We start from the raw sequence: 24713 nt of genomic DNA, 5'->3' as shown, positions 1-24713 counted from the left end.
ATTGGGACTGGTTTAAATAAAAACAGCTCATCGTCTGAAGGAATGCGCTATGAAGCCACTAAGAATGACAAGAGGTCTCAACCAGAGTTAATGAATGGGCTTCAGGAGTGCTACATTCAAAATGTATCTGTGCGTTTTTCCTGGGAGATGATGCATAAGCTTAATCAAATTCTCTGATGTAGAAGAGTAGTTAGTGACATGGCAAAATATTTCTGATACTTTTTTAAGACAAAAGAGCAGATTAGGTGTGTGTACATGCAGAGGTGGCTTTTATTTCCTTCAAGAAGTTGTTCATTGTTTTCAAACATTTGCTCAATGAACATATATTTTTATATTCAGAACATGTTTAAAAAATTGAGAGTCTAAGAACTTCAAATTCTTTAATGTTTCATTACTAAAGCCAGTCAAGTTTTCAATGGGGAAAAAGGGAAAAAAATTGCAAAATTCCTCTACTTTTAATATAATGGTTTAATCAATCTTCTAAAACTGATTTCAAAGAAATTCTAAACAAATAAACAAAAAACCCTCAGCACGGTCAGAGGAAAGTAGACTAAAATTCCTGACTGGTTCGAAATAGCACATCAAAGTGCAATTACATGCAACAGTTTCTCCCTCTAATGGAGGGAATTAGAACACAGTGTTAAATTTTTGTGAAAAAGTGTACCCTCCTCCTACAAAGTATTCAGAATTCGTGTCCCTTACGTGGGAAATATGGAACCAAAAAAGTTAGAAAGTAAAATTGCTTGATATTCTATTACTTAAGTAAGACTAATGATAAGGCTTTGGAAGAATTTTCCTTCCTGCCGTCTGCTCTCCCTTCCTCCCTTCTGTACACCGGCTAGGGTGATTTTTCTGGGACAAAGCTCCCATCATATTGGATATCAAATTTTATGTTCAACTTTTCTCCATTTAACATTGAAATCAATCATTTCTCATATAATCAGGGGATTCATAACCTTGATTTTTTTGTGTGGGCTACAAAATATTCCACTGAGTGGGTTTACTGGTTAACCATTTTACACATTTAAATTCTTTCCAACTTTTCAATATTATCAGACAAAATAACCGTTTTTATGCATGAAGGCTTTTTTCCATATTGAGAATAACATAATTACAATAAATCCATAAAAATGAGTTTGAGATCAAAGCAAATGAACATTTTTAAGGCTCTGAGGTACCTATCTCCAGACTTCTTTCCAAAAGATTTCTGAAATTTTACACTGCCATCAGCGATGTATCACTTGGTATAGAACCTCTACTATAACTGTTGGCTTACTTCCTCACTTAGAGTGCAAGTTACTTGAAGATAGGGGGTGTATTTTATTAAGTGTTTATCCCCAGCACCTGTGCCTAGCACAACGTAGACGGTCAATAAATAATTGCTTAATAAGGAAAATCCCTGCCACACACGTACATATAAGATGTATGTGTGTGAAAGAAAGACTGTGTGTTTTTCTCTAACTGGATAGATGAAAACTTGTCATCTTCTTTAATGTGCAACTTTTTTGCTTATAATTAGTAATTAAATTTCTCTTTTAGATTATATTGTAAATATTCAGATTCTCTGAGGCAAATGGGCCTGGCACTACGCATTAGCTATATAACCTTGGACAACTTCTATAACTCTAGGCCTCAACTTCCTCATCTATAAAATGGAGATAAGCTCCCATATCACAGAGCTCTTGTGAGAATTACATGAGTTAAAACACATATAAAATTAGAAGAGAGCTTGGTACATAGAATATGTGCAATTAATGCTGAATGAATGAACATGCGAATGCAAACAGTAGTGAAGGGCTTAAAATGAAACGGTCTCATCCCACTCCCACATCCAGCACTCAAGAAGCGACCGATTCTTTATGCAGTTTTTAATTGTAAAATACGATATGTGTACTGAGAAGTGCACAGAACAAAACTGTCAATGTGACAAATAAAAAGAGAATACTTACATAAGCACTACTCGAATCTGAAAGTATTCATACTTGTCAGCATCGCAAAAACCCCCCATATCCTTTTCTCATCACAAGCTCCTTCCCTCTTCCCGGTTAAACACCAACCTGACTTCTTGACAGTCATTTCCTTTAACCTGCATGCATCCCTAACAAAAGAGTTTAGTTGTGTCAACATCTAACTTTATGTACAGGATCATAGTATATGAAGTCTTTTCTATCTTATTTCTTTCTCTCAACATTGGTTTAAAAAATTCATCCACATTGCTGCCTGTAGCTCTAGTTCATTCAACTGTATTGCTGGATAGTTTTCCCACTGTACAAATACACATCATTTATTTAATTTTTGACTCTTAAGGACATTTGGTTTGTTTTCAGTTTGTGCTAATGCAAATCATGGACAGGAATCCTGCTGTACCGGTTACTCTGGTGCATTTACACAGGGCAGGGGTGAGGGCTGCAGGCTCACAGGCTCTTTATATACCTTCAGTTGATGGAGAGGCTAAATGCTTTCCAAAGTAGTTGTGTCGATTTATACTCCAGTGTAAGTAGGGTAGAAGATTCCCATAGTACTCCAGGTCTACAATACCTGATACTACCAGACTTTTTATTTATGTATTTGTCAATCTGATTGACATGTAGTTTCCTTGATTTTGACTCACTTTTCACTTATTACTTAATGAAGTCGTACACTTTTCTGTGTTTACTGGCTGTATGGATTTCCTTTTTTATGAGGTTTACGTCAAATATTGTTATTTTTTATTATTTTATTATTACTATTTACTTTTGGCTGTATTGGGTCTTCGTTGCTACGTGCAGGCTTTCTCTAGTTGCGGCGAGTGGGGGCTACTCTTCATTGCAGTGGCTTCTCTTGTTATGAAGCACAGGATCTAGGCGTGCAGGCTTCAGTAGTTGTGGCACGTGGACTCCGTAGTTGTGGTCGCAGGCTCTAGAGCACAGGCTCTGTAGTTGTGGCGCACGGGCTTCGCTGCTCCGCGGCATGTGGGATCTTCCCGGACCAGGGCTTGAACCCGTGTCCCCTGCCTTGGCAAGCAGTTTCTTAACCACTGCGCCATCAGGGAGGTCCAACTATTGTTATTTAGAATTCTTCTCCATTTCCAAGTAATACTCTTCCATGATTATTTTCTCACTAAATTGGAGGCATTATCTGTTCACTTTCTAACTTACTAATAAGTAAGGGTTTAGTTCCTTTACACTCTTTCCTATGTCCACACTGCTCAGTAAAGTTATGTCATCATGAGTTATTCCACTGCTCATGATCTCTTTGACTTGTAGTGATATACTTAAAAACCTACATTGTTGATCAACTAGAAACTCTCTCAACGTCACGCTTTGTAAAATGAGGACATTCATACCATCTTCTCTTTTTTCTACCTCCTGTCTACCTTCCAAACCTAGCTTTTACGTTGTCAAAGTTGAAATTTATATTCTGTTCTATGTGCAGTTAAGTCTTCTGTTATTTGAGAGTCAGTACGGAGTAAGGTTTAAGACAATAGGCAGAGAGCCTAAACTCAAAGCCTCGATCCAACCTTAAATTAGGTACAGCCTGGGCAAGTTCCTTCCCTGTCTTAGCTTCCTGTTCTCAAAAGTGGGAATGATATTAGCACCAACCTCATAAGGCTATTCAGAGGATTAAATGAGTTAATATATGCAAACACTTAGAACCTAATATATACTAAGTACATACTAGTACACAATACATTTCAGTACATACCAAGTTAATACTAATACATACTAAGTATAGTTTACGTTAGTTGTGATTACATGCAAGTTGACAATAAAAGCTGCAAACCAAGACAGCATTGCCATTCTTACAATGAAATTAATATTGCCCCCTGCAGATGTACTGTGTCTCTGTGTATAGACTACACCTCGTTCCATACCGTGCCAGTGTCACTGCCCTTGTGCAGGGTGACCACATACCCCAAGCCGCCTTGGGCTGTTCCAGTTTATACCTGTTGTCCTGATGTTACAGAATTAGAGTGCCTCCTTACACTATTGAAGTGGAAGGAGTTTGGACAAGTTCCGGTTTGGACAACAAATTAGGTGGTCATTACCCCTGTGTGTCACTGAGAAGGGGCACATCTATAGTGTCCAGTTTAAATGGATTCTTCCCTTCCTCACCAATAGTAGGTTAAAAATCAACCATAGTTTAGTTGGCTTCAGGTTTATGTCCGTATAGCCTTTTCTCCTCTGGAGTTCAAGTTCCTTCTCCTCTTCCTCTCCCTCCTCCCTTCCAACAGTGCCTAACACCTAGTAAGTACAATATGCCTCAAGGTGTTTCTAAGCTCTCAATCACACAATCAGTAGAAGTCTCTCCACTCTAGACTAGCTGCAATCTGCACTGAATCCCCTATTACCTTCCTTCTTGGTTTATTGCCTCATTTTGCTGGATTATTTCTATAAATAGCTTAAGGTGTAGCACAGGAGGTCAATTGTTCAAATTTCTTTGGGTACAAAATATCTTCTTCAGCCTCCACTTATGACTCATAGTTTGGCTGGATACAAACCCCTAGGGTGAAAATTATGTGCCTGAAAAACTTTGGAGGTATCTTTCTAATGCCTTCCAGGATCCATGGTGCTGATGACAAGTATGATAAAGTCAGATTTTAACCTTTTTATTAGGTGACCAGTAGTTTTCTCTCTGGAATGGATGTATCCTCTCAGTATTTTATTCTATTTTAATTTATTTTTTCAGTATTTTAAAGTTTCACAATGAAGGGTGCCTAGGTATGAGGCTATTCTTGCTCATCTTGCATAACTATTTTCAATCTGAGGCCTGATGTCTACTTTCAGCTGTGGGGAATTTTGTTGCCCTTTGACAGCTTCCCTCCATTTTTTTTCTGGGTCTGGACTTTCTAATAGTAACATGCGGGATCTCCCAGATGCAGCCTCTCTAACATATTTCTATCACATTTTCCATTGTGTCTTTCTTTTTTATATACTGAGAAAGTTTTTAAATTCCTACTGAATTTATTTCAGCAACCATATTTTCATTTCCAGGAGACCTCTCTTGCTTTCTGACCATCCTCCTTTTCATTAATACCCTAGTCTTATTTTATAGTTGCTAGCTCTTTTTTAACCTCTCTCAGGATACTAATTAGGGTTTTTTCTTAAATTATTCTGTTCCCTAAATTGTCCCTGGTCCTACTAGGATATGTTTGCACTCTTTCCCCCTCTCTCATGTTGTAAGCTTTACTCAACTAACAGGCAAATGACAGTTATTTTCTATTTAAGAATGAGTGCAGAAAGCTCCCTGAAGTCAACGATTGATTGGCTTCTTATGCAGGAAGAAGTGGGGAGTAATTGTAACAGGATCTCCCCCAAACACAATTTTCTAGGGTATAAAAACTCACACAAGCTGCCCCAGTTCTCGCCAGTTTCACTGTTTTCAAAATGAAATAATCTTATTTCAGGAGCGTGAGGGCAGGGCTGGGAGTCCACTCCTCCAAACACAACCCTTCAATGAGCTCCCCTATCTCAGTCACACTTTTAACTAACTCCACCCTCTCTCCTACATGCGCACCTGAGCATGGGGCTACTTTTTCAGGTGGGGTCAGAATCCTCCTCAGTTGCAGGTGGTCCCTGTGCATATTCTAGGTGATGCTTTTCCTCTGTCCTACTGCTTCGGTTTCACACTCTTCCACCTGTCTTCTGTCTTTGAAAACTATGTTGAAATCTCTTGATTGTTGTGGGCTTATATACTGAAACACTTTGATACCATCATTGTAGTGTCTTGTCAAAACAGAGAAGAGCTAAAAGGGTTCTCAGTGCATTCTGAATCTGCTATTCTGTGGTCCCAGTGTTTAAACTTCTTGGACTTCCCCAGTGTCTATTACTGCTTTTAGAAATACAATCTCGTGGTCTATTCGTGAAGGAAATGAATACACCACATCTAAAATAACAAGGAATGTGGGTTAGATGCTCTAGGGTCTTCTCATACTCTGCCATTTAGTAATAAACCACTTACATTCTACAAATTGTAGGTGCTCATTTATAAAACGAAAAGGAGTAAATCTACATGAACTATAGATTTCTCCTACTCTAACATTTCATAATTTTCTAAGTTCTTTTCTTAAAATTTCTCTATATTATCATTAATTTTAATTAAAAAATAAAAATCTAACTTTCTCTTTTGAAAATCAAAGAGTAATTCCCGTAGTCCTACAATAATGGGATAATTAGTTCTGAAACCTGTCAAGTGTCATGTTTCATATGAAGAGAAAGTCATATTAAATAATTTTTAAAAATTAAACATGGACTTTGTAGCACAAAGACAAGGTCCCCCCCAAATGGTGTTCCTTTATTTACTAGAAATGTTCAGCTCTGCATTAAAGTTGAAATAAAATAAATATACTCATTTTGAGGTGCAAAAATTTCTTATAAAAATCAATTTTTCTTTTCTGTCCATACGAACAAAAGTATGGAATGACATTAGAGGTCAGGTTTATTTGGTAATAGAATGTAGCTTCTTGATATTTTTGATTTTAGGAACGGAGAATATCAACATCAAAACTTTTTTCAACTTTACTTTTATTTAAAATGAGGCCATATTTTCCTCTTATAAAAAGAGAGTTCAACTACAACTGTCAATTTTCTCATCTGTAAAACAAGATCACTGAATCAGCTGACTGTATTCATTCAGAACTCAATTTCCTTATCTTATGATCACTGAGGTTCTCCCTAAATCTAATATACTAAGGTTCTAAGGAAAGGAAAATATATTACTAACGACATGTTTTGATTTTAGTGTCTTAGAGTTCAAATGTCCACCATTCACCTTGGTCTAAGCTTAAGGAATCATTCAAGGGGATACAATGCAGATGGGAGGAGAAAACAGAACCCTCACACAAGCTGTGCAGTGTTGCAATCAGGCTTCCATTTGAAAAATAATCTTCTCTATGGCTTTAAAGTGATAACTTTGTACCTGCAATGCTTCTTGTTTCAAACGGATTTTCTCTGGCTCTTCCTGAACACGTTCTGAGGAATCATCAGCCTCTTCCACTTCTGAGGAGGAAGGACTCTCTACAGTCACAGTCACAGGAAATTCTGATGGACCTGAGTGTCTGAGGAAGAAGATAAGAAATCACAGAGTTGTTAAACTAAAGTGCAAAGAAAGAAGACAAGATTGTATAAAAGACAACACAAGCCAGATACCAAGTATCCAAATATTAGAGGACATTTAACAAAAGTGATCTGAGGTATCATTCTTTATAAATGTCTCTCACTGCTCCTTAGTCTGAAACAGGCAATGACTAAGTAAAATTACAGGAACTTACTTTTGCTATGTTACTGTACAGACCTCTGTTGTACGTGCTTAGGATTAGTAATGGGAATTGTCCATATTATTTTATTAAGTTTCTTTCACAGAAGCCAAGTGAAGATCCAAGGTAAACATTTTTTCTCAGATCAACTTTATACTGCAAATGAAAAATTTATTCTTCACCATCAGACAAAAACAGTCTGGAAGAAAATGTAGTTTTCAGAGGAAAATACATCAGTAAAGGGACTGATGAATAATCAGAAAGTCAACATATCTAAGCTGTGAATAACAGACATTAGAATTTAAAAAAATAAATCACATACACATACACAACTAAAACTGACCCATCAAAAATTTCATCTTCTCACCACCCTTAAGCCAAAACTAGGGCAACAATTCTCCCAGCAAGCTTCACTGCCACTGCAATGTTGTTCAATAGGACATTTCCAAACATTTAAAAACTGACCGTGCCACAACTCCATAAAAGTCTACAGATCATAAAGAACTGTGCTGGGATTATATAACCACGCAGAAGACAAGTCACTAGGACATCATTTTGACAACAAGCAGCAAACCCTGCAGCATAGGAAAACCCTAACAGGAGAACGAGGTGCACACCCCTCTCTCTGGGAATGCAAGGCCAGGACTGACACCCAAGATGCTCTTCTCTCAACCTCAGCAGTGGTGCCTTTCACAGACCAACTACGCAGTCTCCCAAGACCACTGGGAAGGAGAATCTGATACTGACAGTATTAGCTTGACATGAGGCCATAAGCGAGGGAATGTGTGTGGCCTTGGTGAGAGAGCAGAGGTTTGGGAGATGCTGCTTTATACTGGCTTTCAGATCAGGACTTTGTACATATAGCCCGCAAACAACGTTTCTTGAAAACGTGTGAACATTCTTGAGTATAACAGCTCCGTGTGAGGGGTCAGAAATGGCAGTCAAGTTCGTTTCACTGTGTAACAGCTGATTTGCGGACTGGAAAACAGGCTTCCTTGTTTACAGACATAACCACAAGGCTGCCTGCTGTGTGCCAAATCCACACAACTACACAGTTGCATTGAGAGAGCGACCAAACATGTTTTACATGGATTTATTTCAGAGAGGGAAATGCTTCTTGTAAGGCTCTGTCAGTTTAAAAAGCAAGAAGAATGACCATCCACCTTTCCCAATTCAGGCCCTATATATCATAAATATGATAGCTACACACCGGCAACTGATTACATACATCACAAGCTTTGATGAATGGAAAGCTCCTAAAAAGATATCAACAAAACGAAGTTAGATCTTCATGTAAATACATCACCAGTTAAACCCAGTTAATACAACTATTTAGTAGTATGAACAGTATCCATACAGAATTGTGTATAAAAATAAATAAGCTCAAAACAAGGACCTGGAGGCCTCTGCTACGGAGAAAACAGAACAGAATTCAGCCGACTGGCTTGGTAATAACTCTCTGAACTGCTGAGTGGCCCCTTCAGCGCCTATGCTCAGGATGGTTGAGATTTCAGTCTCACTTTTTTTTTTTTTGCGGTACATGGGCCTCTCACTGTTGTGGCCTCTCCCATTGTGGAGCACAGACTCCCGACACGCAGGCTCAGTGGCCATGGCTCACGGGCCCAGCCGCTCCACGGCATGTGGGATCTTCCCGGACCTGGGCACGAACCCGTGTCCCCTGCATCGGCAGGCGGACTCTCAACCACTGCGCCACCAGGGAAGCCCCAGTCTCACTTTTTTAAATGGTGATATTAATCGTTCTCTAATTTACCACCCTGTGTGACGAGGATGGACCTGCGATTAAGTGTCTCAGGAAGAAGATAGGAAACCACAGAGCTGTGAAACTCAAGTGCAAACACTGGGGATTCAACACTATAGTTTATGCAACAGCAATTCACATTACCATTTGCAAAAAAGTAGTCGGTTGTCCAGTGGGGATTAGAAACATCCATTTAACATGAGCAACTGAACAGATATTTTACACAGTAACTACTTCAAGTACTATTCAAAATCAATTCTCTTTGTTTTCTTAAGCAATTGTTAATCCCCAATTTCGTGATTACTACCAAGTAAGTCACCTGAAGATCATCTAGAGCCATCTATTTCACTTACCAAGCCTAAAGCTATAATTCAACCATTTTATTTACTGTTCTGTGACAAAAATTACTATGAACAGCTATCCCCTGGATAAGAAATCAGGTAATGCTAGTTTGACTCACTAAATCTGATTTACTGAGTTAATAAGCCAGTTGATTTAGAATAGGTCTAATGCATATTTTTCATCCATTCTGCATTAAACTATTTCCCGTTCCTAAAATGTCTTTTTTCCCATTTGTACGTATCCAAATTCCTACTTCTGTGCTGTAGGGCTTCGCTCAACTACACCTGCCTTTAATGAAACTTTTCTCACATGCACAATTGGTGATAATTTTAGTCTCCTCAAGACTCCCACGGAGTTACCTTTGTTGTGACACTTGAGAAACAACTTGAAACTCCCCATTACTTTTAATTTTTCTTCCTTAGAGGGCTCATTAGGCAGAAGCCATGTGTGAGTTACCTTTTTTCCTCTACAGAAAGCACCAGAGACCACCCACATAATAGAAGTCCCAAAATAAAGAACTCTAAATGACTGAAAAAGACAGGGAATGCAAACAGGTTACCTGTTGCTTTTTGCACTTTCTGCAGGACACAATGGCCGGAAACCAGACACTCCAGGTGGTAGCGGTTCAGGAGGGTAACATTCTTTACCAGCAGAGTGTTTCCTTCCATTACTTACAGGCTTCTTTGCGGCCACGACTACGTTTGACAAAGCATGAAAAGAAGGAATCAAGATGCACCAAAGGTCTACAGAGCAACTGTCACACGTGCACACGTCGAAAGGAATCAAAAAGGCACTTGACAATGATGCCAAGCCCATTAAAAAGAGGATCGGTTTTGTACAAAGGTTTTACATAAGCCAGCATTTTTAAAAAATATAAGTTCTCTACAGTAACAAGTTATTTTAACTAAAACAAAAGTATTGAGATGTGCAGAAATACAAAAATAAAGTTTAAAAAAAATCCCAAAGTATGATACATTTTATGTATCATGCAGAAACACTCAAGTTTCCTGAATCTTAGAACACCTTTGGCATTTCTGAATCTCAAGGACACAGAAACACAGATACACCCATGACTTCTGCCAAACAGAATCTTCAGAAGTAGACCAAAAGTTAAATTTAAGATGAATTTTTCTATGTAAAAACAATACAAGTTATAAGGCTGCAAGTTGCTGGGGGGTAGGTGAGTCAATTTTACCCTCCTATAAGCCTGTCAACCTTCACTGCTCCTTTGATTTCATATAGAAAACACACACAAAAACAAATGAAACCCACTGGATGAAAGAGTGAAATGTGGAGACTTACCCTATATTTCAGTAGTAAAGAGGCAAGTATCTTCATATGAAACATTTGGTTGCAAAAACCAGACCTACGTGTTAATATTTTACTTAGAACAAGCCATATATTAAAATTCACATTTAAATATTTAATTTAAATTTACTGAAAACAAACATCATAGGTTAAAATGGTTATATTTATCCTTCAAAGCTACTATATTTTATGTTATTTTATTTATTTATTTTAATAGATCTTGATTGGAGTATAACTGCTTCACAATTCTGTGTTAGTTTCTGTTACACAACAAAGCGAATCAGCCATATGCATACACATGTCCCCATATCCCACCCTCTTGAGCCTCCCTCCCACCCTCCCTATCCCACCCCTCTAGGTCATCGCAAAGCACCAAGCTGATCTCCCTGTGCTATGCTGCTGCTTTCTACTATATTTTAGCAGCATTAGGATGCAGGGTAAAATGGAGTGTATGCGGTAATATAGGACAAATATTTCATAGAGTGTAGCTTATTGATAATCACCACACGATCCTGTGTGATTTACATGCCTCTTAAAAATATATAGGAGCTCAGTTCATTTTGTGCTATTTTATTGTTTTTTAACTTAATTGCCATCAAAAAAAATGTTTGTATGCATATGGTTTTTATGTGTATACCCTTCCTTTACTTTCAGAAACTAATGCAAATACATTTGTATTAAACTTTTTTTAAATTACACTTTTCTTGTTAGAAGATTAAAAAATTTCTAATAAAAGTTCCCATCTTTTATTAGGCATACATAAGTACAATATAAATGTGACACAATTCACACCATTATTTCACCCCTATACTCACCTGGATCTAGGTATATACCCAGATACTGATTTGGCTTACCTCTAAATAACCTCCGTTATTTGCTCCAAATAACGGAGGCAAATACAAAAAAAAGCCCAAGAAATAAAATTACTCTTAAAAGAGCTCAATGAGCTTGTATACTTCAGTTACATTTCCACTTTGTTTAATCATGCTAACTAAAAAAAAATGTTTAACTGTTCTCATTCCATGATGCCCTATTATTCTGTACTAATTTTACAGAATTCCTAATATGTTTTACATATACATGTTTTATTTATATATATTTCCATTTCTAATATCATAGCAAAAGTCAATGTAGCTATTTTAAGAATGCTTTACATATGATATAAATTTTTAATAATAATATCTAATTAGTGTGATATCACAAATCTTAACTTCTTTGAATGTACTATTTGATTATTAAAATATCACTCTCTTGAAATAACAATTGGCAGACGATCATAAGCTTTTTTTTGACTTCATAAACACTCTTAACAACTTATTTAATACACTATTGTCCAAGCAAGTTGATTAATAGAGAATCAAAAACATACAACTTTAAGTAGAAAAAAAAAGCTGTATTTATGAAGATGTTTACAATAGTTTATTTTAGGTTATTTCCAATTTTTCACCAATTTAAAAAATTGACCTACTCAATGAAACCTTGTGAATGCAATGTTAAAAAGTATTAACTATGAATCACAGAATTTAAATTTAGTATGAAAAGATAAGAATGGCAAATTATATTGAAGCTATGTGGAATTATGTTTATAGACAGCAGGAAGAGAAAATAAAAATGTAAATATTGCTTGATAGGATAATGGGATTAGAGGTGGTCTTTTAAATTTTTCATTTTTATGCTAATACAATACCTTTATAAAACCCAAAAATCTTCAAACAACACATTTTTTTAAAAATTGTGGTAAACTACACAAAAAAGAAAATTTATAATTTTAACCATTTTAAAGTGGACCGTTCGTTCAGTGATATGAAGTCAACAAATTTTTAAAACTTTCAGAGGGCACCTGAATAAAAGATGTGTTGTCCACTGGTGATTTTAATGTATCTGGTATATAACTAAAGTCACCACAAAACTCTTTCTGGGAAATTGGCAGATCATAAACATAAAAAATTTATTTTCCTTTTTATTAAACCTTATTGTTTTGCTGTTTCAAAATTCAAATTTACTCACAAGAAAGAGTCAGTTTCATATATTAGATTTGGTTTCACAAATGCTGCTCCTGCTATTCATTCTTATCACCAAAAAAAAAAAAGACTATTTGTGACTAACGATAATGTTACAGAAAGTAAAAAGTTAAAAGGTTTTCAATCTGCATATCTGGGAACCTAAATTAAAGCATCACACAACATTTTCAAAAACAGAAAAGCCATTTGATTTGACTAAAATCTTAGTTTTAAGATGGCAGAAAGTACCTTGATAATTTTCTTTTAAGAAAGAAAGAAAACCAAGCCATTAAAGAGAAATTCTTCCGAGAGAACTGAAACATGTTATATACCTCTGACTTGGCACTCCTTCCATCTGGAGAACTTTTTTGGTAACTGTTTTCATCACAGAATGATCTAAAGTAAAACGAATTGAAATTAGAGTAATTATTTTCCAATGAGTGGCTATTTCCATTTAAAACCAAAAGCCAACTAATTATTGCTTTTCCCATAAATTTAAATATGAAATCTACATTATATAATTAGACACTTATTTCCCCCTTTGTGTATTCTAATTTCTTCCTCAGAAACCTAAGATGCCATCTTGCAGACTGCCCACAGTGGCTACTATTTTGGCAGCAGCAAAGGTCAACTTTAAACATTTTGCATCTAAAGTGGCTTTGGATACCTTTGGATACAAAGTACAGTCTGAGCACCGTCCAGACGCTTAGATACCTAAAGAGCATCTAAGATATCAAACCAGGGCATCCAAGATAACAAACCAAGTCCTGATATTCCCTCAAAAGCTGCTCCTCCCATCAGCCCCCTTCTTCTAAGTGATACTACCCAGTTGCACACATAATCATCAACGACTTGTCTCCTTGTTACTATTTCCTTCATACCTCACAACTATCTGCAGGTCTTGATAGCTACACCCTCAAAACACAACCTGAATTCAACCACTTTTCACTTGCTGCAAACTTCCAACCTAACCTAGGCCATAAACATCTCTTATTTGGAGCACTGTGATAATCTCTTATTTGGAGCACTGTGATAGTCTCCTAACTGGTCTCCCTGTTCCTCTTTTTTTTTTTTTTTTGCGGTACACGGGCCTCTCACTGTTGTGGCCTCTCCCGTTGCGGAGCACAGGCTCCGGATGCGCAGGCTCAGCGGCCATGGCTCACGGGCCCAGCCGCTCCGTGGCATGTGGGATCTTCCCGGACCAGGGCACGAACCCGCGTCCCCTGCATCGGCAGGCGGATTCTCAACCACTGCGCCACCAGGGAAGCCCCCTGTTCCTCTTTTTTATCCTCCCAAGTGCCTTCTCTATACCAGGTCACCTTATTCAGATACGATTTGGATCATGCCTTTTTCCAGTTCAAACCCCTCTACTCATTTAGAATAATCCACATCTTTACTCTGGCCTTCAAGACTTTACAAGAGCAGACCCCTGGCTAGCTCCTTGACCTCATGTCATACCACACTCTTCTTCACTCAGTACTCTGCCCAGATTGGCCTCCTTGCTTTTCCTTAAATACTCCACCCACCTACATGCCTACATACTCATTGCCTCCTTGTCCTGGAATGTGCTTACTCCAGATCTTCCATAGCTTGCTCCTCTCTTCATTCAGGGCTCCGTTCAAATGCCACTTCTCCAGTGAAGCTGTCCCCTAACAAACCTATCCAATGGAGTCCTACCTGCTCTCCCTCTCTCCTTACATTAAGATATTTTTGCACTTCCTACTCTCTAAAATTATATTACTTATCTGTTTACTCATTTCTACCTGATCTCCTTCACTAGAATGTAAGCTCCATGAGGGCAAGACTTTTGTCTGTCTGGTTCACTGCTTTATCCCTAGTCCCTAAACTCGTATCTGGCACACAGAAGATATTTAAAAAATTACTTGTGAATCTGACAAATGAATAAAGTACTCCTGGCAAGAATTCAGAGGTTGCACAGGAAAGAAATAATGCTCTTGGTGGAAGCAGACTTAGTATCTAGGTTCACCTCTATTCAGAGTAGAGATAAGAAAAATTTACAAGTATAATTCACTTTAATTAGTACATTATCTGCTAAAAACATAAGGGAAATGCAACACTAGAAAAGTACAGTTGAAGATTGAACAACATGGGTTTGAACCTCGCAGGTCCACTGACACACGCATATTTTTCAATACATATGTACTATCGTCCTACATGATCCAAAGTTGGTTGAATCCACAGATGTGGAACCACTGACTATAAACTTATACCCAGATCTTCAACTGCGTAGGGGTCGACACCCCTAAGCCCACGTTGTTCAAGGGCCAACTGTATATGAAGAGGAAAGTTAAACACATTAAGTTTTAAAAAACTGTCAATACCTGAACAAATTCTTTTTGTTTTGCTATGTGTTTATCAATTTAAAAAAAGTGACCACATACCAACAAGCAGATTTTTTCTTATATCCAGAACGAGCAGAGTTCTGTTGGTTTCAAGGGCCTTTAGTAAAGCCTTTGCTCCTTCACTGGTGAGGCCGCACTGCTGCAGGTCAAGTGCTTTCGATGAAAGACAAAAGGTCACTTGCTAACTCTACAGATTTAACATATAGACAACTCTCATTTTCTCACGTGTGGAAGAGTCCTGCACAAGACAAGTCATGGCAGGTTTGTAATTTTGGGTATGGAAAAAAACAGAAACATATACGCACACACATAATGCATAATCCAATTTAAAAACCTCTTCTTGGATGTGCAATGATAACCCTGGCTTTAGTACCAATAAATCATACAACATATTTTACAATTACAGAACTGAAGAATAACTGTATATAACCTATGAGCAAAAAGCATCACAAAATGAATCTCAGTTCATAATTAGCAAGGGCGGCAGGGGCATGTAAACCTCACAAGCAAAACCTGGTGGAGCTCAGAAATGCACTGCATTCTTTTGATCATGATCTTCAGCTCCAAATCACACTTGAAACTAGTTCAAAGGGGAAAACAAAATAGAAGAAAGGTAATAACTGTTAGTTTTAGAGGAAAAAAAGACAAGTCTAAGAGGATACAAATAATAAAAACTTTAAACAATGTGTGAATAGAGAATACATACTAAAAACCTATCATGAAAGTATGATGGTCAAGAACCCTCGCAGTAAAAGGTCAGACAAAACCCAGAAAAACTGATCATGAATTCTAGTACTTCTGGGGCTGAACAACCTACTCATTTAAACCAAAGGGATCATCACTAAAGCACAGGTATTAAAAAATATTACATGAAAGGAAACTATCATGAGTCCTTTTTTTTAAGTGTTGTGTGGACCATCACATTAAAATAACTGGAGTCTTTCAACACCCCCATGACACACAGAAATAGCAAGTCAGACATACGGATCTGGCAGGATATGATACAACCCTCACAAACTCTCACTACGGAAGAACGGACAAAGGGTATAATTAACCAAATAGCCAAATTAATACAAACAGCCAGTAAACCTCACCAGTCAATCAAATGAATACAAATCAAACAAAATGGGGTTATTCTCCTATCAGATGAAGCCAAGATTCTGTAAGAAACGCCTTTAAATAATGTCTATACACTTCGGATCCAACAACTCTCTTTCTAAGAATTTAACCAAAAGAAATAGTCAGAGATATAGGTAAGGATATATATCAGAGTGCTATTTGTAACTGAAAAACTGGACAAAGCTTATATACAAGAATGGATAAGCTATGTGCACTGTGGCATATTCATATAATGGAATACCGAACAATCACAAAAAATGATGTAGGAGATGCAAATTTACTGACTTGCTAAAATGCTCATACTAAATTAATTGAAAAAAGTTATAAAATTTGGAGTAATCCCACTTGCATAGAAAATGGAGAGGTACTCATTTTTGTAGTTTCACATTTTTTTACAAGTGCTACAGGCCAGTGTTTGTGAGAGGCAGGCTTCACATCTACTGTTGGGGTGGACTACAAATTGGCATAGCCTTTCTGGGTGGTAATTTGGCCATGTGTATCAAATGTCTTAAAAATATGTCGCACTTAGTCATTCCACTTGTAGTACCTTATTCTACAGAAGTAATCCCGATGGACACAGAGATGTATATACAACATATTCACATTGTTTCTGACAGGGAAAAGCAAACTGTCTAAATAGAATTGCAAAGAATTGATTAAACTATGGGACATCAATACGACACAATACTACATGATACATCATTAAGTGAAAAAAGCAGGAATATGAAATAGCAAGTATACTACAATTCTATTTTTGTAATCCCTAAGTGTACATATATATTTGTAGACAAAAAAAAGACTGAAAGTATATACACCAAAATGAACAGTGATTATATCTGGGTATTAAAATTATAGGTAATTGTTCTCTTGTTACTCTGTATTTTCTATAAGGGATATATGCAACTCTTAGAGAAAGTTTAAAAGCAAAATAAAAGCTATCAGTAAAATGAGGCTTTAAAAAATCCTATCACAATAGTATCATGCCAAAAGCTAAGCATGTTTCATATTAAAAATTCAATATTTTCGATTTTAGAATTTACCTCTAAGCCATAAATCCTAAGAGATTCTGCCAAAGCACTTGCACCCAGGTCACCAATGAGCGTGTTGCAGTTCAGAGTGATGCGCCTCAAACCAGCCATGCAGTCAAGATCAGGCCTCCTGGAATGAAGACTCTCAGCCCAGGTTTCTTCATGCCTTCTGGTAGTCTGATACTTCAAAGATTTAATGGGATGAAATTAAGATGCTTGAATAAGGAAACAGGGTGTGCCTGAGTATGGCTTATTATGTCAGAGATTTACACACACACATATCAAGCATATATGCTAGGAGCATCAACCTGAGAAATTCAACAGTCACTTCTGGTTTACGAGTCCAGTGACCCAGACTCTGCTCGGTCAGTGATTAGATTCTAGCCACTGGATTTCCTGTTGCTGAACACTTATGTAAAGTTGGACAACTCAATTACAGTCTATGAATTATTTTCCTTATCTTCTAAGTCAGGGAATTGGTTCTAAAGTCTATCTTTGCTGAGGCCCTATATTTCATCATCCTGTCCTCCAATGGCCTCCAAACACCTGACTGGGCAAACCATAAGAAAACTTTTTAATATGCATCTTATTTATTAACAAATTATATACACAAAGTTCCATACATATAATTTATGTACATGATAAACTACACAGATTTTTTAAAATAATACAAAGGTAAAAATGTTCTAATATTTTCTTTTCCTAACTCCTAAGGCATTATTTTAGTTTACTTATTTTTTATAAAGATTTATTTATTTATTTGTTTGTTTGTTTGGCTGTGCCGGGTCTTTAGGTGCAGCATGCCTGATCTTTTAGTTGTGGCATGTGGGCTCTTAGTTATGGCAGGCACGTGGGATCTAGTTCCTTGAGCAGGGATCGAACCCAAGCCCCCTACATTGGGAGCACATAGTGTTAACTGCTGGACCGCCAGGGAAGTCTCAAGCATTATTTAAAAAACTATATTTACAAAATGTATCTCACATGCTACCTAAGGTATGCACACAAGCTTTAGAGGCCTGGACTATGCAGAGCCAGTTTGATGTGCCTTGGGAAAATAATGGTTTGACATTTAAGCAAAAGTACTGTCTTGAAGACATTCAATTCTTTATATTCATAAAGTAAACTTTGGTAACAGGGAACACTGACTGTAAATGAAAAAAGTCTTATTACATTCCTAAAAAAGTAAAAGACTCAAAGTGCCTTTGTTACTCTAAAAGGAAAATCATTAGTGTCATTTTTCTATTAACAATAACTTATTAAAGCTCCAAGCAGAAACAACAGCAATCACTTACACAGTGCTTAGTATGTGCCAGGCACTATTTATACAAATAAGTGCATTTAAACCTCATAATGAGGCATAGAGGTTAAGTGATTTGCCCATGGTCACTAGCTATGAAATGGGAGAAAGGGAATTTGAACCTAGGCCATTTGGCTTCCGCACCCAAGTTCCTGACTGTTTTCTACTTCAGGGGTCAATGGACTTGCCCTGTATAGGCTCAAAGAATTTTTCAATTTTTAAAATCGAAATTTAAACATTTCCAGATTTGTGGGCTATACAGTTTCTGTTGCAACTACCCTGCCCCACTGGTGTAGGGTGAAAGTAGCCATAACTACCATGGAAACAATGGGTGCGACTATGTTCCAGAAAAACTTCCTTTACAAAGCCAGGCGACGGGCTGGATCTGGCCCACCAGCCAGGGTTTACCTATCCCTGATCTGCACCATCAAACTATTAAAAAGCCTTCATGTCAAATTATTAACTAACTTTAGGCCTAAATACAGTCATTATAACCACTGTAAAGTTGTTAAGGCATTATTTTAAAAACTGTATTTACAAATTGCTGATGTACTGACTTTTATTAGTTTAAAAACTACAACAGCTAATAAACACTTGATTCATTTAAGTCTTGAAGACTAGAATGGCATAGTTTCTTCACAGTATTACAATAAATGTTTTCAGTAAAAAAACATACATAAAAGTATTATTAGGTATTATATATTAAGTCTCTTATTTCTAAAATTAAGTGGACTATCTTTACTAAATGGTAGAATCCCAAACTGAAAACTGGTCATATTCTTTCAGCAAAATGAAAGCTGCGCTCACATGTATCAAAAGACAAAAATTAGGGCTTCCCTGGTGGCGCAGTGCTTGAGAGTCCGCCTGCCAATGCAGGGGACATGGGTTCGTGCCCCGGTCCGGGAAGATCCCACATGCCGCGGAGCGGCTAGGACCGTGAGCCATGGCCGCTGAGCCTGTGCGTCCAGAGCCTGTGCTCCGCAACGGGAGAGGCCACAACAGTACCACACACACACACACACAAAAAGACAAAAATTAACTGCCCTCTGTATCAATATATTAATGTATTTCAATCACATATGTTTTCATGAAAGTTTAAACATAAAATCACCTTTAAGATCTAGGCCATGTGATTTGCTCCATGCCATGTCAGAATACACCCCGTGAAGTTTACTTAACTTGTCTTAAGTGTGATAGAATTCTTTATACCCTGACAAGTAACTAAAAGGAAAAAAAAAAAAAAAACCCACACACAATAAGATGAAGAGCCTATACATTTGTCAATCTTGACTTATTTGCTTTTCTTGAGTCAATTGGAGGTTTATAGCCACATTCTCAAAATCATTAACTACAATCTTCCCAAACAGGTAATTGACGAACAGATGCATTCTAAAACTTGTCAGTAACAAAGTGCTATTCCAGTTTACAGCAACAGTTTAATTCTATTTAGGTACTAAAACTGAATACACTGAATACTGCAAACTTCATCCCCAACCACTCAGCAAAGTAGTACATACCTTTTCAGATATAGGAAAAAAAAGAAAAAAAAGAAAAAGCATACGATTCTTCCTATTTTCATTTCCAAAGATACATCCCAATCTTAATGATCAATCAGCGATTCAAATGTCAACTATAAACCCGGTATTTTATTAGCTGCTCTGCAGTGTACTAGAGCAATAGAAGAGAGAGGACCTCAAACCCTCTGTTCCCTCAAAGTGAAAGGCAGGCTTCCTGACCCCTCCAGACCACTACTGGACACAGAGAGGGCACACTAATCTTTCAGGACCCTAATCAAGAGTCACCTGCTTTGTGATTACTTCCATGACACACCCTCACCAACACCACTGAGTTTGCAGCTCCTATGGGACGTTACATGTATTTACTATTTTAACACATACCACAGTGCAGCATAATTATGATTGCAGATAGATGTTCTAACAATTGAAAGAGAATGATGACTTCTTTGCTCATCTTGCTATTTCCCTTCCTATTTCTTGAAGAGAAACCATAAAAATATAAACAAACAGAGAAAACAGAAAATATACAAAACATGTGGTTTGTGGCTTAACACAAACTTAAGTAAGATTAATTCTGACAGTATCCAGCATGACAAACTTCCATGGCACAAATGAGAATGGACCAAGGTTTGAGCAGGTACAGGAGACAATCCAGGCCTGAACAACACCAACAAAAGGTAGACAGGAAAAGGTAGACAGTCATGGTGTGTAGGAAATCACGAGACCAGTCTGATGGGAAGAGACTTAAACAAGACTGAAACTCACTTTCTAAACCTCCATCTCCAATTGGACAATTTGCAGGTCACAGGTGCACCAAAGTGGCCAATTTACTCAATCCCTTTAATATGGAGGAAGAGTTTAAAATTTTACTGATTTAATTTGCCCCAAAAGCAACTCTCAACAGTTATGGCCTCTGTCGTCGGAGCTTTGTATGAAATTAAGTCAAAGTGTGGAGCTCCTTTTCCTTTTTTTTTTCTCCTTAAAAAAGAAAAGAAACAATTGTTCCGAGTAAAAACAAACATATTCCAAAGCACGTGTACATTGAAAAGTAAAGAAACTTTATTAACAACTTCATAAAAACTGACTTAAAATTTTAAAAAGAAAAAAACATGTTTCAAGTCCTTCCGACTGGAGTCGTGTCTCATAGTGTCCTTTCTTTACAGAAATAGTCGTATGATGACACATATGCACGAGGATTAACACCATGACACACTGTACACGGCGGGCCCCGGCGAGCTCACCAGTCGTCGTCTGAGTCCAGGTCTCTGGGGAGGATCCACTCCACGGATGAGCCCAGCAGAGTCTGAAGCTCGTTCGTGAACTCCACCAGATCTAAGAGCTCCTTACTTTCCGCATTAAAGGACTCCAGGTCTTTGGGGCAAGAGAATAAGAGACTTGCTGATACTTGCCGGTAGAACTCGGCCTCCGCGATGGTGACAATTTCCACATTTGGGAAATTGCAGCGGAATATGCAGGAGGACATTTGCAGTTTCTTGAGCAGGTCTGAGAGCAACAGCCAGTTACGAGGCCTACACCAGAGAAAGGACAGTGGTTTGAGTTTCCGGCAAAATTAGAGGCGCTCCCAACTATGAACTACCCGTCTCCTGGCGGTGACAGGGCCTGCTACTTCCCCTTTGATTACCCCACCCCCACCCCACTTCTCACTGTCCTTAGAAGATCTACTTCTTCTTTTTCTTTTTAAATTTTATTTATTTATTTATTTTTGGCTGCGTTGGGCCTGTTGCTGCGCACGGGCTTTCTCTAGTTGTGGCTCGCGGGCTCTAGAGCGCAGGCTCAGTAGCTGTGGCGCACGGGCTTAGTTGCTCCGTGGCATGTGGGATCTTCCCGGACAAGGGCTCGAACCTGTGTCCCCTGAACTGGCAGGCGCATTCTTAACCACTGTGCCACCAGGGAAGCCCGGAAGATCTACTTCTAGCGCAGGAACTCTGGACTCATGTGCATGTGTTAAGAGACCACCTAGGGCGGATCAGCCTACTTAGACAAAAGCAGGAGCAGCGCCCCTGAACGAGCCTCGTTGCAGGCCACCCCAGTGCTGCCTTGGCTCTGGCCACAACTCAGGTCACCCCTCTCCAAGTAAGTGCACCCCGTTCTAGTCACTGGGGAAAACCAGTCTGTATGCCAACCCAAGGGAGATGGCAAACACCTCTTTGACCTCTCCTCTCCTCCAGCCCTCACAGAGAGAGCATGAGAAACACTCGAGGTCACCTGGCTTTCCTTTCCTTTCCCACACCTCCAACCCGCCCTTCAATGCTGCCGGGAGTGAGGCTTTTTCGAGAAGGGAGGTGGTACAATCCTTCCTGATACCCTGCCACGCTTTATCATCTCTATCCCGAATAGAATGTCACCACAAAGGCAGACACGTTCCCAGCCTCAGAGTCCAAGGAGGATGCTTCTCCTTAAGCACCGGGGTCAACACACAGCAGAGCAAGGTCTCCTGATGTGTTCACTCCGAAGGGTTGGTCGTGGGGCACAGTGGCCCGACCGCGGGGACAAGACTCGATCTAAGCAAATCTGAAGACACATAAGATCCCAGGTGCCACATACGGCTTTCTCTAATCTTATACGAGAAGAGGGTACACATAAGTATCGTCCCATGGACCTCACGCGCCTTGGAAGGCCCCTATGGTAGCCGTTTGGGGAGGATCCCTTCCCCAAGAGTTTAGTGACTGAAACTGTGCAATTGCAGTCACTGACTCCCGTGTCCTTTGGGCTCTAGGGGTGTGTTCCAATGAGGGCAGTTGGCTGGGGAGCCCTCCCACCCCCAAAACTTTTCTGGAAAAGTTCCACTGCATTATGTGAGGTCGGTGGACACTTGGTGAGGAATTCACTCACCCCCCAACCCATCCACCCTCATCTGCTGAAGGGGATTTCTAACTCCTGCCACCCCACAGAGCAGCTGGGCTGGCTCTCGACCACACGCTGGCCACGCTCACCCCTGAGCGACGGACACCTGGACGTTATAACACGGCAAATGGGGCCTTCGAAAAATTCAAATTCCAATAGGTCACCATAGGCCTCGTTGCTGTCATCCTGGTCCTCCGGTCCTGGGGGATTTGCTAAAACACCGTAACCACTTTCATCATCTGGTTCTAACCGGTGGGGGGCGCAAACAAGAGAGAGGTCAGTAAGCTGGAGCAAGATTCCAGCTGTTCTCCAAAAGGACCCTGGAAAAATTCTTTCCCAAGCAAGCCCTGCTCACAGCACCACCCCCACCCCCACCCCCACAAGCCCAACTGAAACGAACAAGGCTGCTCACCACACACAGCTGCCAGAGAACTCCGAAGAGCAACCGGGGTTACGTTGTCAGGAGCCTGCAGGTTATTTAAACAGTCTGGAGAGAGAGGGGGACAGAGAGAGAGAGAGAGAAACAAGGTAACGCCTGCTGGTAAGAGGCAAATGCCGCTGGAGTTCGGGAACATCTCACGCTGGGGCTGGTGTCACCTCCTGACAAGTCCCACTGCACACGCCTCCAGGTATCTGACTGAAACCTCCCCACGCGTCCACCCGCCCTCCTGAGGGACTGCCCGCCTCACCGCCCCAGCCTGCCAAACAAAAGCTAGCCTGGCTAGCTAAGAGTTTTCCAGCCCCCCACCTTGCAAAACTCAAACTATGGATCTCTTCTTTGACAGACTAACGTTGGGCCGCTTTTCCCAGTAAAGGGTCACTTAGAGTAAACGGGGGGTGGGGGTAGGGGGAACCCAGGTGAAAGGCTGTGAAGTCACCGTCTAGATGCTTGAACAAGACCGTGTCTTAACCTCTGCCGTACCTGTTAAGAACTTCTCCAGACGTTCGCTGTGGTTCACTTTCTTGATGGTTCTACCTGAGTACGTAGCCAGGGTAGGATCAGCACCGTAGGAGAGGAGCAAGCGGACAATTTCGAGATGATCATTCTTGACAGCATCGTGGAGAGGCCTAGGAGAGGTGCGGGGGGTTACACCTGTGCACGCGACGCTTGCTTCTAAGGACACGGGGCAACATCGAGCGTGTGCGGCCAAGCCTCGTAGGCGCGCTATTTCACCGAGGAGGTGAGCGTACGGTCGCTGCGACAAATTACTCTGTTATTTCAACACATAACCCTTTACGGGGCAGGTGAAGGGACCATCTCAGGCCTAATTCTTCAATGCAAATCTCTCTTAATGCATGGCCCAAGGAGGAACTCAGGCCACGATGAAAACGTTTCCAATGAACTTAAATAGTGACAGACTGTAAGAAGGTAACGTACGGCGGGGTGGGGGGAAGAACCCCAGCATCACAGAAGCAGATACGAGAAGCCATTGTTACACCATTACAAACAAAACCCCAAAAGTGCAGTTTGTAGAAGAAACTAGGGGCAAAGTGGAACCTCTCCTGAAACCAACGTGGAGATGAGTGATCAACCCTCTCGCCCAGCAGCAGTCGACAGGCAGGGCGAGTCCTCAGGAGGGCACAGAGTCCTCCTGCCCGTGTCCGCTGGGGTCGGGAACACTGGCCGCAGCCCCATCCAGAAAGGATGCTCTGTGGACGCCATGAACCACCAAACACCTCACGGTTCTGCTGATTTCATGACCGTCAGGAAAGCCCCGGTGCCCTGCCTCGTGGTGGCGTCCCAGGTACAACCGGGAAGACGCTTGGGCTGACGCAGACCTGGGCCTCTGGCCAGTAAACCGAGGTCAAGGACAGGGTGGGGGCCAGGCCCGGGGATGTGGGTGGACACGGCAGGTCCTATCAAGCCAGGTGCCACCGGAC

The 24713-nt window shown here is 39.8% G+C and overlaps 1 protein-coding gene across 1 annotated transcript; it reads right to left on the bottom strand.

The window, feature by feature from the left end:
• Positions 1 to 20833: 20833 nt before the first annotated feature.
• On the bottom strand, positions 20834 to 24495 carry LOC308610260 (uncharacterized protein; the record flags this gene model as incomplete). The annotated part of the gene is made up of 6 exons (XM_081259459.1): positions 20834 to 20942; positions 21373 to 21496; positions 22922 to 23077; positions 23245 to 23319; positions 23755 to 24043; positions 24379 to 24495. The coding sequence occupies 6 exons, from the start codon at positions 24493 to 24495 to the stop codon at positions 20834 to 20836; spliced, it is 870 nt and encodes a 289-aa protein (XP_081115585.1).
• Between the last annotated feature and the right edge of the window lie 218 nt (positions 24496 to 24713).

The sequence above is a fragment of the Mesoplodon bidens genome, assembly GCF_964165515.1.
Source record: "Mesoplodon bidens genome assembly, contig: HAP1_SCAFFOLD_270, whole genome shotgun sequence".
NCBI classification, from domain to species: domain Eukaryota; kingdom Metazoa; phylum Chordata; class Mammalia; order Artiodactyla; family Ziphiidae; genus Mesoplodon; species Mesoplodon bidens.
The sequence above is the reverse complement of the archived record's forward strand: the minus strand, read 5'-3'. Positions and strand labels throughout refer to the sequence as shown.